This window comes from Bactrocera oleae, chromosome 2 (genome assembly GCF_042242935.1).
Source record: "Bactrocera oleae isolate idBacOlea1 chromosome 2, idBacOlea1, whole genome shotgun sequence".
In the NCBI taxonomy this organism is placed as follows: Eukaryota; Metazoa; Arthropoda; class Insecta; order Diptera; family Tephritidae; genus Bactrocera; species Bactrocera oleae.
This window is the reverse complement of record NC_091536.1, coordinates 24,369,448-24,383,521: the sequence shown is the minus strand read 5'-3', so window position 1 is coordinate 24,383,521 and position 14,074 is coordinate 24,369,448. Positions and strand designations below refer to the sequence as shown.

Genomic DNA, 14,074 nt, shown 5'->3' with positions numbered 1-14,074 from the left:
GCCGCTAACGTTTGCCATCCAACAATCGCACAGCCACTTAGCTAACCCTGACATTCTACTTCTGACTGGTGGTGACTTACCATTATTTGGCGAGAATATATTCAAGTAGAGGCAGTCTTCTGATTGATTTTCCAAATATGGCAGCAACCTTTTCAAATACTCCAGGCGTCCTTTGGGCATTTTTTCCAACGCCGCTGTCTCGTTTTGTATATTCGGCAAGCGTTGCGGACAAACCGGGCTGTATTTGTCCGAAATGCGTATGCCGTCCCATGGTGCGGGTGCACGTGTCGGACTAAACCTGTGCAACATCGAAAGAGAAAAAAGCGTAGAAAGCGCATTAGAATTGAAAAACATGTTTAGAGGCTGAAAAGAAAATAGATTACGGCGATTGATCACAAATTTGGTGTTAAGTGGCGAACCTTTTCTTTCGGACACACGCACATCAATGCACACATGCATAGTTGCAGCACTAATCTGCTAGTGATGAAGTGGAAATCAAATAAATTAATTAGCTGAGAAATGAGCGCTGCAATTTCCATCACCTTAGTTTACACATACCGAAGCCTCCGCGTATTTTTCCTTATTTTTACTACCAGTTTTTAATTTTTGCCAATTTTATTACTTTTATTATTGTTTTTTACAGCTGTTTGGCGAAAGTTTCGCCATCAAATTTGACTAAGCAATTTACCGCTTGATTAGCATAGTTGAACGAGTGGATAGAGCTCTTTTTGGCGCCAACATAATTATTTGTTATTGCAGCTGTATTTCATTGCACATTATTCAATAACATTGGAAAGTTTTTCCCTACTCTCAGAGACATTAAAGATAAAAGCATTTGTCGCAGTCTTGCCACACGTAATTAGGGCGCACGTGGATGAGTGGCGCTACAAATTTAAAAATTTTTTTTATTCCTGTGCCAAGAATGCGTTTAACTCGTAGAATTTCCCTAATGAAAGCTGTCAAAGTCGTTTGAAGTAACAGAAAGATTAAAGGCTTTATCTAGCTGCAATCCGATATCTGATCTGACTGAAGTCTTGCCATGCATTCGAGGAGCCATCCATTCGACAATACTCAATCTTGAAGTGAATTCACTTTCAATTGTAATCTAAAAATATTTTCATTAACAAAACACAATTCAAAGTCTGACTGGTGTCAAAAACTAACTTATCAACTATAGAAAAATATGCTCTAAACCGTTTCTGTTATTTCCTTACTGCAAAATTTGCTACCTCTTATATACATTTTCTAGCAAATGTGCTTAAGAACTCTCTAATAATAACTCTCTTAAATACTTTTAGTTTTGATGACCGCTTGTAAAATTAATAAATTCTTTTATTTACACATCTTTTTTGTTGGTTTTCAAACTTTGTCATCCACTGCCAAATTATTTCTTTTCAATTATTAAGCATATTATTAACAACTTTCAGGTTTTTTAATCGCCTTAAGGTCACACTGGAGTGGACCGGCGGAATTGTTTGTACCCTCAAGTAATTTGCGTTGAGAGTTTTAAGTAATGTGAGTACCAAGCAGACCTAACAACAAACCAGCTGGAAATTCCTCTTAATCTCCTCGGTGCTCACACCGCACTAGTGCTTTTTCCTACCTCTCTATAAAGTTCGTATAAGCGCTGGTGGACACGCTCTTCCAACGGGGATACTTCAGCCCACCGGTGCGGTGCGCTGATCTGATGAAGTGGAAAGCAGTTATAATATTCAAAACATTTGATATTCTGACGTAATGCCGTTATCATCATCCACTTTGTGCATTATGTGTCGGGGCGTATGCTAGAGTCGTGCCACGCGGTGACCATGACAACCACTGGCCGTTGATCTGCTTAGAAAATGAGAAATGATAAAAAGTTTCAGCGCAATTGCTTGCGATGATGTTACAGCAGCTTTTTAAATGTTTTATTGCGTCTCGTGCGCTCTCGCTCTCACCACCCAATTGCTTATTGTGAGTGCGCCTTACTGTAAGTTTTGGATTATATCTCAACTCGTATTACTTCTGTTGTTGCAACCACATTTGCTTACCGTGGGCAAATATTCGGGATTACATACTGTGTATGTTGTCATTACGCTTTAGGTGCTTCTGCAATTTCCGTTCTCAACTTTTTTTACCGTGCTTCCTTGTGTATCTATAATATATATATTTTTTTATGGCAGACTTTTGGTGTGTTTTTTCACTGTTCACTTTATAATTTAACAGTACAGCAAATAACAGTTTAACAACAGCTGTTTCTGTTTCACAACTACAATAAGAGAGCGGTGCGGCGAAAGCTGAAATGAAGCGAAAACATCGCTAAGCCAGCACTAAGTCGCTTAAAGGGAGAAGTGTGAGCTGGAAGTTAATTGTGCTTGCTTATTGACATAGAAGTCGGTCCTTACACGTAAAACGGAGTAAAAATTGTGGCAAACTTTTAGGCAAACAAGCTGTCAAAGCGCTTCAATTAATTTAATTTGTTTTGATTGCGGCAGCAGGCCGCAGAAAGGCCAACCTAGGCATGAGCATTGGTTTAAGCACATAACTGGCAGTTTTTCATTACCTGTGGGAAATACAAAAACAGTGAGACGCAGAGGAAGAAGGTATCAATGGCAGCGTGTTGGACGACTACTAGTGAGGTGGTGTGAAATAGTGGCTTGTCAGTCCACTAACGATTGTTTTCGCATAAATTTCGCTGCGAATTTGGTAGTTTGCAAAACTTTTGTCATTTTCACAAATTGCAATGCCATTATGTTTTTAGCTCTATTCAGCAAGTAAGCGGATAACACACACAAAGATATATAAAAGCCCATTTATGTACTCTGAATAGCATATATATGTATATAAACATGACTGGCTGGTCCGATCTGAACATTTTGTTCAAATATTTTACCGTTGCAAAGAAAAATACTATCAATTAAACTCTTGTGTAGAAAAATGTTCAGATCAGTCCACTATAATATATGGCTGCTACAATACTTAAATTAATGAATCAAAATCGAGGTAAACTTTTTTATACCCTTTTATGCTATAAGAAATAGAAAAAGATAACTAGCGAACTTCGGTGACGCCTTGCTATACATACAAACTTTCTCTTTTATATATATACATAAGATTTAAATGCAATCGCATAAGCAGGATTTTCCATTAACGTTTAGCTCTTTGCGTCTTCCGTGTCCCTGTAAGCAGCGACAATTTCTAATGAATTCGCATTTAAATTCTCAGTTTCACTTCGCGCCTCTGGTGTGGATACAGTTTACTTTAATGCATTTCATTATGAAATTATCATTACAATTTTATTGCACAATTGTAACAAACATAAAGCAACAATAACAGCAACGGCGCTTATATTGTGCATTAAAACACGCTTCACTCCACTCAGCTGTCGCATTTGGACATTCTCAACCGCGCACTTCTGCATGCAACATTTTGCTGTTATTGTTATCATTATGCTTGCATTATACAACAAATTAATTGTGGTCGCTGCACTCATTCGAAGAAAATCTCAGAAAGTTCACCACTTCAACACAAACCTATCGCAATGCTCTTAAAGGTATTCTTCGCAAACATAAAAACTGCAACAACAACTAACATACAACTGCAATGCGGACCATTATTTTCGCAAATGATTTCTTCGGCCTCATTGTGGGTTGTGGCTGTAGACGCGCTGCTTGTTTGGCAAAATTTCTCCAGTAATCAGATGGCAGAGCGCTCATCAAATGCTGTAGAATAATGAAGATTTCGCGAAAGTGCTTGAAATGGTGAAACATACTCATTCAGTGAATGTATATAAAATTTTCTTATGCGCCTTTAACATGCAAATGAGCTGCCATAAATCGGGTAATTTAAAGCTGAAAGTAGGCTTTATCGTGTTATTTTATGATTACTACACGGGAAACCAGCTGAGTTGTTGCTTCCTGCTTTCAGAAGTGCAACTGCGGTGTGAGGAGTGTTGTTCACATAAAGTTATATTAAATTCCATTGCGCCGCAGGAGATAAATGCAGGCGATAAATATAAAAGAAGCGCGTAAAATTTGATGGATTGTTGATTGACTCACACTCCCACATACAGGCATTGATGCTGACAAGACGAGAAAAATATGTTTGAAAATATTACTGATCTGATAAAATTGTTGTTGAACTCAACCAACACTGACAACGTTGGCTTAAAAATATGTCACGATTTCATGTTGAAAGTAAAATTTCATATTTGTTTAATGAACTGATGTTTCCAGGGATCGATTTTGTTGCGACCCAGCAGCAATTGGCGTATGTAATTGTACTAGCTTTTTTTTGTGTTAACTCGTGTGGCATCCATACATTGAGCTTCTTTTTATCTTCAGACTTATTTAAATGGTACCAAATGGTTTTTTGTGCAACATTTAGCTCCTAGGCATTCCGAATACTGCTTATATGATTGTTGGACTGTATTGATATTTTCGTCAATTGTTTTTTCCAAGCGTGTTGCATATTTGACATCAAAACAAAAATTGCGCATGATTGCCTTCTACTGTATCAGAACCATAAACACTATATATCGAAGAAAAAATTTAAAATATGGCGTATTTTCTACTTACTGGTGTCCATCTTTGACGCGTGTTCAAACAATACAATCACAAAACTCTCTGAGATGTTTTTTTGTACGAAATCTTGTCTTTCTAATACAATATTGTAATTCTTATTGCTCATCTAAAACGCGAGATACAGATTACTAAAGCCATCTATTAGCAAAAATAATGAATTAGAACCGAAGAATACCAACGATTTTATTCATTATCTTAAGGACTGTGATTGTAATGGTTAATTGAGTAAATTAAGTAATTTTAGTAAAAGGATGAGAACTGGAAATCTGCAGATTCGCAGTTAAAGTGTGTGATGTATTAACAACGAGTGAATTTGTGTGCCAACTGTGATGGATATGACAAAAGTTGGGTTTATCATCATTAAATTCAAAGTACAAGTACACATTTGTAGAATTTGACTTGCTAAATGCTATTAATTACGAATATTCTTAATCATTATTTACTAGTGGGAACTTACCGGTTTTGTTTTGTCGGTGGCGTCGCATATGGTACGCCAAGAAACACCTCTACCGAGCGCAGAAAGCGAAAATTATCCAACGGTAAGATTAGGCCATGTAGGCGCCCATAACGGGTCTGTACAATGCGATGGCCGAGTCGCGCGTTTTTATAGATCTCCAGTGTGGAGGCCTCGGCCAAGTGCGGTAAAAATACATTCGCCACCAACAGTGCAGCGACTGTTGACAACATGAAATGTAGCAAACGCTGGGTGAAGTTCGTTAAATGACAAGTGGCTTTACCAGCTTTGTTGATTCGGCTAGGTGTATTTGTAGTGTTGTGCATTGCTCGGAATTTGGTCATATTTTCGTAAATCCGTGCGTGTGTTGTTGTAGTATAGATGCGTTTTTCTTCAATAAAGCGCGCTTCAAACGCATGCTGCGCGCGCTTGTCTTGAAACATTTCGAAAGTTTTTCTTCTTTGGTTCGCTGTTTTTGGCTATGCTAATGTTGTTGTGGCGTTTAAGCTTTTTTTATCTAAGCGGTGTGTTGAATTTTAGTCTAACGCTGAGTTGCATTTTTGTGTTGTTGTTATTCTTGGCTGACTGAAAGTCTGATTTGGGCCGAAAATAGTTTGGGATTTTTTCAAATGCATCAATTTTAGCTTTGTTTGTTGGTTGGGAAAATTGGCAGTTTTGTTCTCGAAACTGTTGTTGTGTGACTCAGATAGCGGCTATGACTGTCCTAAGAATGGAAAGTAAAATATATTTATTTAAATATCATATTTTATAGTCGAAGCATTATTGCAGATAAAGTGCACAATATTGCGTGTAAATATATAAATATTAATAAATTTCTAGGGAAAGTGCGTAATTAATAAGATTAAGGCCTACATCTCCAATAAGTTATAAATTATCATAAGAGTTTATTCAGTAGTCAAAATACATGCTGAAGAGATCAAAAACAAAAGTTCAGTTCGGCTATTTGAGCTCTCTGCTTTTCAGCTCCTTGCTTTGCCGAAGTTTTAATCCGTGAGCCTTAAGGCATAACTAAAATTGAGGAGATAGCAAAGTCTTTGTCTCTATATTTGAGTTTCTATTCTTGAATTGAGAATTTTGAAAGGAGAATTTTCTGCTTCTAGTTTTCACATTTTGCTCAACGTTTCGTTATGTTATGTTCACAGTTTAATGCCGCGAAATTACGAATGTGATTTATTCACACTATAACTAAGGCTGAGTGCAATTATTAAAAAGTGGTGAAACCGCTTTGTTATAAAGTCAACAAAAGCCAATCATAAATTTATGTGAGTTTCTAAATGCGAAGAGCCCGTTAGCAGCGCATTCTCGTCGCTTTATGTACCTCTTTCAAACATAAAAATGTATGAATATTCTGTGATGCATTGTTTCATTTCAAACTGTTCATACTTTGTGGTGTGCCATAGAATGTCTAACTTTTGCCATTTAATATAAGAAAAAGTGCTAATAACCTGCAGATAATTAGATAAATGCGGATATGCAGAGTTTGCAGCATACACCAAGGCTACACTTTGCTGTGCGCCCCTAAATATATGCTACTAACCGAAGTTTTCAGCGAGAATTTATTGGTAATAATGTGGTTCCACTGTTTCGATGAAAATAAACATGAAATAGAAAGTTATAATTACTAACGATAGTTATAATTGTAATTAGTTTTTGTTGTTGTTGTTTTTTAGTGATCAAGGTAGAAAACGCCACACTCGCCTCTGGATGGTCTACGAGCAAAATATACCGACAAACTTTTTAGCTAACTAAGGTCATTAATGTTGTGGCGTTTGGGGCATTTGAAGGATTCCTTAGTTGAAAAGATAAATTTAAAGTAAATAAATCTTTTGCTACGAAGACCTCAAAGACAAGAAAAAATTAGTAATAAAATATTGCACTATGAGAACTGGCTGCATGTGTTGTACAAAATCATTTGTTACAAATAAGACTAAGTGTATTCACCATTTCCAGCGTCTTCTGTGGCAGTGGCTGCAGGAGTCTTTATATAAGGAAATAAAGGCCAGCGCTAACTTTCTCTACTACGCAACACTAGTCGCAAAGGAATACGTATTTAGACAAAACTTGTAAGGACAATCGCATTTTAAGTCACATATTAAATATGTTATGCCAAAGTGAATTAAATATTTAGAGTTAATCAAAAGTTTTCTCAATAGCAGAGTCACTTTCGATAAATTGTACGCTGAACAGGGTATATTAAGTTAAGACGCGAAGTTTGTTTGTCTGTCCCGCAACTAGTGCCTCAGTTTTTGAGATATCGTTCCGAAATTTTGTACATGTTCGTTTTTCTCCAAGAAGCTTTTCATTTGTCGGACCGCTAAAGGATGTAGCTTTGTTTTGCAGCCTTTCGATAAAAGTCAAGTTCTTGTATGGAACATTTTTTTATTTAAAAATATATCTTCACGAAAGTAGATACATATTATTGTTTAACTGTTTATAACTCGAAGATATTGTGCAGATCGTATAAATATAACATATAGCTGCCATACAAACTGAACGATCAAAATCAAGATAAAAATCTTTCTATATCCTTTTATGCTATAATAAATTTAACTTTGAAGGGTGTTATAGCTTCGGTACAACCGAAATTAACATTTGTTCTTGTTTTTGTTGCATTTTAATTCTCTGCGTGCAATGACCCGAACTAAAAGTACGGAAATCTCAACAAAATCCATAAAAAGTTTCGGCTGGTTGCCGAGTAAAAGCAGCCTCTAATGGTAATTAATTCATTTGCACCTAAAATTTGCATGCATGAAAGAGCACTTTTGCACTTACACTAACATACCGAACAACCAAACACTCGCGTGCCAACACCCATGCCTCCTGGCAAACCATGAGCTATGAATATGCTAAATAGAAAATTAAAAATATTACTCTTGTGCCCGTAAGGGATATGCACATATTAGTTAACTTTTCGTAAAAATAGAAATGATTACCATAAAGCCTAGAAGGAGCAGAGCAGCAGCCAGAGCCAAAAGCGGGGACAGCAGGCTGACACAGTGGAAGTGTGTGAATAAACAAAATGGTGCCTAGCGCCAACACAGAGACAATGCCGAGCGAGCATACAAAAGCATTCGCTAGCCAAACATGCACACATGCGGCATGCAGCATATGGCATGTGGCATGCGGCTATGTGTTGGTTTGGTAATAGCGTAAAATTTAAATTAGGCAGGAAAAGCAGTGCGAAAAACAAAGGTAGGCGGCAAACCGTAAAAACTGCTGGCACATGAAAAGCAACAAAAGCGCATACACACATGCGCACTTCTAGTATAGCGGCATGCATCGAATGGGCAACAAACGCAAAAAGTTGAAATAATAGCAAAGCGTACGCGTTACGGTCATGTTTTGTAGCATAACATATTTCTAGGCGACGAAAAACTATTCACATTAATGCGGAAGCGACGGCCTGCATGAAGGAGCATCCGCGTATGCAAACATACACACACACAAATGCACACATTTGACTAATGATGAATAACACTTGCAGCCTTGTGGCACGTGGTATGTTGCATGCATCGTGTGAAGTGTGATATAATCGCACGCCTAAACGTGTGCATTAAAATAAATGCAAAATACTTTTCAGCATGGCCATTGACGCCAACATAGTTGCAGTTTCATGAAACTCTTTATTTTGTTTTCAACGCGCGTGAAGTTATGCGATTTCTCACGTTTTAAAGTAGCAGTATTTATTATTATTGTGATGAAAACAGACTGTCAAAACTACTATTAAAACGTAGCTCGAATAAATATTCATAAAATGAGAAAACTTCGATGAAAGTAAAAAAAGTTATTTGAAAGTCTTAAATCCAGCTAAATGAGTGTTGTATTGAATATCTTTGTGCAAAAATTGAGACTCAAGATTTAATGATTTTTGAAATGGAAATTAAAGTTAAGACTTGTGACAGTTATGATATTAATTATCCACTTGAAAATAGTCTCATTTTCTCTCAACATAATGTATTTTAATGATGATCGTGATGAGCTGCGTTGATTCAGCCACTTTCGTTCTTCTGTCACTCTGTTGTCTGTCCTTCTGTATATACGCGAACTAACCACTCGAGAGAGACATGAAACTGCTCACTTGTCGAAATCGTCGATATCGGACTACTGTAGTATATATCTGCCATAGAAACTGATCGCTCCAAATCCAGTTCTTGTATGGGAAACTGTTTCATTTGATAAGGTAACTTTAACCTATAGCATATAGCTGCCGTACAAATTAACCGATGGAAATCAAGCTAAACATTTTGTATACCCTTTTATATTATACAAAATGTTCTTGTAACGGGTATAGTTATGGTGCATTGAAATATACGTCTTTGAACTTTAACCAATATAGGGAATGTATTTTATGGTTTAAATTGGCTTATGGCGCCTCTTCCAGAGCGGATATTTTGTTTTTGGGAAAAAGAGAAATTTCTACGTATATTTGGAAAGGTCTTCAATCAAATTGTATTGCTGGTTCAGTGAGAGTTGCTGAGTTTCTCGGATGCGCAGCACGCACTGAATGCTTTAAGCCACTCGAATATGTTTCTTACGGGTTGTGAAAATTACACGAAAATTTTCTTAACTGGAAATATTAAATTTAATCAATAAATCAGAGAAACCAAGTATTTGAAAGCGACACCAAATAAGTAAAATCATATTTTCTATTGGCTATTCGTTAGGTTATGCAGAGAGAGTTTTGAGATTTACCGTGTTAACTTTGTTTTTGTTGGCATCTCCAATACACAATTGCCCTCATCAAGTTCTTGCGGCATGTGTAATTCTTCTGTTGCAAGCCACAGCTAAATCAACTGCAAAATTTTTCCAGGCAGGCTAATAACGGCACTTAACTTGAGACGTATTCTTATGGCAAAAAATATTTACTGAAGCTAATAAGATCCTGCTAACTAAAAAAAAAACAAAAAAGTTGTTATTTTTTCGATTTTACTTCACCCCTCTGCTCAATCTCACTTGTTACTCTTTGACTACTACTTCGCTTGTTGTTCTTCCGAATTCATTGCGTAGAAAAGCCACAAAGCGAATGTCGAATGAAAAGAACGCTACATAACTAGGGTAGTCAACATTTTCAGTATGAGCAAAGCGTGTTGTTCTTTTTGTTGTTCTGAAAGCGTTGCACTATGAGCATAAACACTTTTTTGTTTTAGCAGTTTTTATGTAGCACAAAAACTCAGTTGCAGAAAGTATTATTTGCTTTTAAAGAAGGAAAAGCAACACACAAGAGGTCGGCAGAACTGTTGTTGAATCGAGTTGTGTTTGGGAGTGTGCGTAGTATTTGTATTTAATTTTTTTTGTGGCAAGTATTGCAAGCAGTTAGGCAATGGCTGTTTTCTGCACGAAAAGCCACTTTAGCTAAACCAACAAAACACAACGCAGCTGCACTTGTACTTGTTGGTCTGCCCCAGCCTCACAACCGTTCGCATTGCTGTCCGCTTCCAGCGACATTTCGCTGTAATTGCAGTTTTACAGATTAGCAATGGCTTTGTTTGTCTTAAGTGTCCGTTGATGGCTTTGGCTTTCATTTTACTCGCCTTCATTGTGCAGCGTGTTGTGGATGCTTTCTTGCCACTTTGCCAGCGCACCACAGAGCATTAAAAAAAATACAACAGCTGCGATAACAATGCACGTTGCATGCAGCGTGGCGCTCGCTTTCAATACAGCGTTCGAGAAAAATTGAATTTTCTTCACATTAGTGGCGCCAGACTAGAGCTCGGTGTGCTAAAGCGATAAGAACGCCGAGTGAATCGTTTCGTAAGTAATCTGATTTTTTATTGGTTAATAGAATTCGAGAGCGCGTCAGATTTTATCCCGAATAATGCAGCACCATGTTATGCTACGTTTGATAAATTGATAAAGATAGAACTATTCAGAGACTCAGCTATAGCACGAGATCACGACAGTTCTCCATAGTCGATGCAACAAAAAAGTGCTCGGGAATCATTGCATCTTGATGCATTAGCGATATGACAGCATCTATAAGACAAGTTTTTCAACACTCTCTCTTTTTCCTAAACTGAAATATTAGTTCATTAAGAGTTTGTTGTGTGTATATATACATATGTAGAAATATGGGCAATGACCGAGCATTATAGTAATTGTTGTCGATGTTTTCTAAAAAATTTTGCAAATATTTATAATTGAAGTTTCGAATGTGCTTCGCGCTCTCCTTAGCTGTATTTCCCATCAATATCCGCTCTCTTATATTGTTAACTGCATACATCCCATATTTGGATTGCCTGTCCACCTTAAACTGAATTGAAACCGCCCCTGTGCTCGGAGGCAACGTGCACAGACACTTTCACATATTTTTCAATATCCATGGAATCAAAGAAACATTATAGCGCACAAAGTGTATTTAATTTTATTGAAAATGAAATTGGAGAAAAATAAATAAAATACAAGTACAAAGAGAATACGAGTTTTGTGTGAAGGGCGATGTTGTAGGAGAGGAAGAACGGACCAAGCATATTGACCGCTAAGTAAACAATGTCATTACCAAAAGTACTGAAGACTGCTGGGGCAACGGAGAAAGGAAGCGATGGAGCAAGGAAATGCAGGAAGTCATGAAGTCGACGGGCATTTTACAACAAAATCAAAAACAATGGAAGAAAGAGACTAAAATGTGTGTTGGCTGTTAGTGTTATAAAACAGATGTGGGAGGGTAACTGATGAAAGTGGCAGCGCCATGGTAAAGGTAGGCACATACATACAAACGAAATTCGATAAAGTAAACAACTTCTGTATGCGATGGCAGCGAAAATGAGAATAAATTGGTTTAAAAAATAAAAAACTATTTACGAGCAGACCAAAAATTGAGCTAACAGCAGCTAAAGGCGAGCGGTTTTGCACAAGGCGCGGAGTGCCAGAAGCCAATGGTGTGGTTATTTAAGTTGAATAAACAATGTTAGATGCAGAGACGTGGGGCTGGCATTCCGGTATAAAGAAAGCAGCTGCCAATAATGATAACAAGTAAATACATACAAGAAAATATATAGAAACCAAGAAGTGGGCGGAAGGCGATAGAAGAGAGAATAGCTGAGGCAAAGGGCATTTTACCAAGAATTAAAACCAAGTGGCATGGAGGAAGATGATATAGTGGAAGAGAATAGTATAATACGATAATAATATATGTAGGTATGGGAAAATCTCTCAAACGCCTTGGCTACGACTTGGCAAGTGGGCGCTGTGTGAAGATTGTTTGTTAGTGCTGGAAATAGCGGGAGTAAAATACGTAGCGACAGAAAACCGCATTCAAGAAGTAAACAGAAAACTTTGCGCAGGGGTTATAACAGGCAGATTGCCAAGATTTGTTTTTTACTTGGAGCTAGAAGTTTCCAAAAGCAACCTTGCGTGAGTAGATGCAACTTTTTAGCGTAAACAAAAGCCGGATTGACTAATAAACGCCTAAAAACCAAGCAACAAATAACCGTTTCACTTAACCGTGATAAACAAAAGCCGATGCGGAGCACCTAACGCGCAATGACACATACAACTACAACAATTAAAGCCGCTAAGAAAGCTCAAAACACCGAATAGTGGCGTGAAATGGTATAAGAAAAGTCCCAGCAGTTGAACTTTGCATTCTGCAGCAAGAATTATCAAAAATACGCCAGAACGACAGCCAAGTCAAGGCAAAGCGAAGTCGTTGCAGCTAAAAAGAGAGCCAAAACAGCAAAATGCAAAAATGCACTCGAGAAAAATCTCATTTCCTCGATGGCAAAAAAAGCTGCAAGACTTGCAATAACCAGCATAATGCGCGAGTGCTTTAGGGACATTCCTCTAATTTTATTCGTTTGTTACGTTATGCCTTTTTACTGCTGGCGAAACTGTTGCACTCGGAGCAAAGCGGCTTCCATACTGCTCAGGCTATGATAGAGGCTCCATATCGGTGCGTGAGAAACACATTTGTGTTTTTCTTAAGATTTTTTTCCTTCATTTTTTATTTTTATTTTATTTTTTAAATTCTAAAATTTTTTTCGTGTGGCAATACCAGCAGTGCACAAGAAGGCTAGGAAATTGTGACGCTCCTACGGGATGCTACTGCATTAAAGGAAATTCTAATATTTTTGCAATTTCTTACGCTTTAGTTGCTTTTGAGTAGATAAGTTGTTGCAAGCTGGACGAAGGAAATTGCAAATTTAAATATGAATATGAAAGGAAATTGCGAATTGAAGATGCAATGGCGGCTGTTAGTTGCAAATGCGGCAAAGGGGAGGATTCACAACGGGTGGAATTCAAATAAGTGGTTATTTTTAATATTAAAGGCATACACTTGTACTCATGATAACATTATTGAAATTTATTGAAGCGAATTAATTTCAAATGCTTTGAGGGTAGTGCATTATATGAAAGTCATATTGGAAACTATTTCATCTATTCTTTCACTATATGGAAGATGATGGTTATATAATTTTGAGCTTCTCTACAAAAGTGAAGAAGTTAATTTGAAGCTTGATTTCTCAGAAGCGCAGCAGCGGCGCCCTATTTATTCGCTAGACCGTGCCCACGACAGTCGGGTCAACCAAACCGAAACGAACCCAGGTTTTTATCCGACGAAGAACTGGTAACTGGGCAGTATTCCCGTATTCCCCCAAATTACTTCGGGGATGTTTTCTGCCGCTACAATGACAACAACAACATTTATACGCTACAGCCATAGTAACTCGTCGACTGTGTGCCGAGTCCAATGAGTTTGAATTGTTCATAAAGAAAAGTTATTGTTGATGAAAGTGCACTCTGGGGAAAACTACCGCCTCTTGAAATATAAATTTGTGGCATATTTTGAAGCACCACTTACATGAATTATGCATTTACAGTATTTGCGAACCCTTTTATAGCATTATTATAAGTGCAAGTGCCATCCGTGTATGCCTTTGTTTGAAGTAGCATTTGCTCCATTGTCTGGAAGTCATTTGCCAAATGTTTATCGGCGCTTTTTACGGTCATAAGTGCCACAACATGGCAGCCAAGAGTCGTTAGTGTGATGGTGATTGTGTTCTTGGTGTGACGCGAAGCGCTCATCCTCAGACTGAGGCTG

At 37.5% G+C, this 14,074-nt stretch overlaps 1 protein-coding gene across 1 annotated transcript in view; it reads right to left on the bottom strand.

The window, feature by feature from the left end:
* Nlg4 (Neuroligin 4) overlaps window positions 1-14,074 on the bottom strand; it is a 117,156-nt gene that overhangs the window by 66,271 nt on the left and 36,811 nt on the right. The window contains exons 3-4 of the mRNA XM_036377282.2: window positions 5,020-5,740; window positions 81-298 (exon numbers count right to left, since the gene is read on the bottom strand). Of these exons, the coding sequence (XP_036233175.2) occupies window positions 81-298; window positions 5,020-5,459 (658 nt within the window). The 5' untranslated portion in view covers window positions 5,460-5,740. The remainder of the gene's footprint in view (window positions 1-80; window positions 299-5,019; window positions 5,741-14,074) is intronic.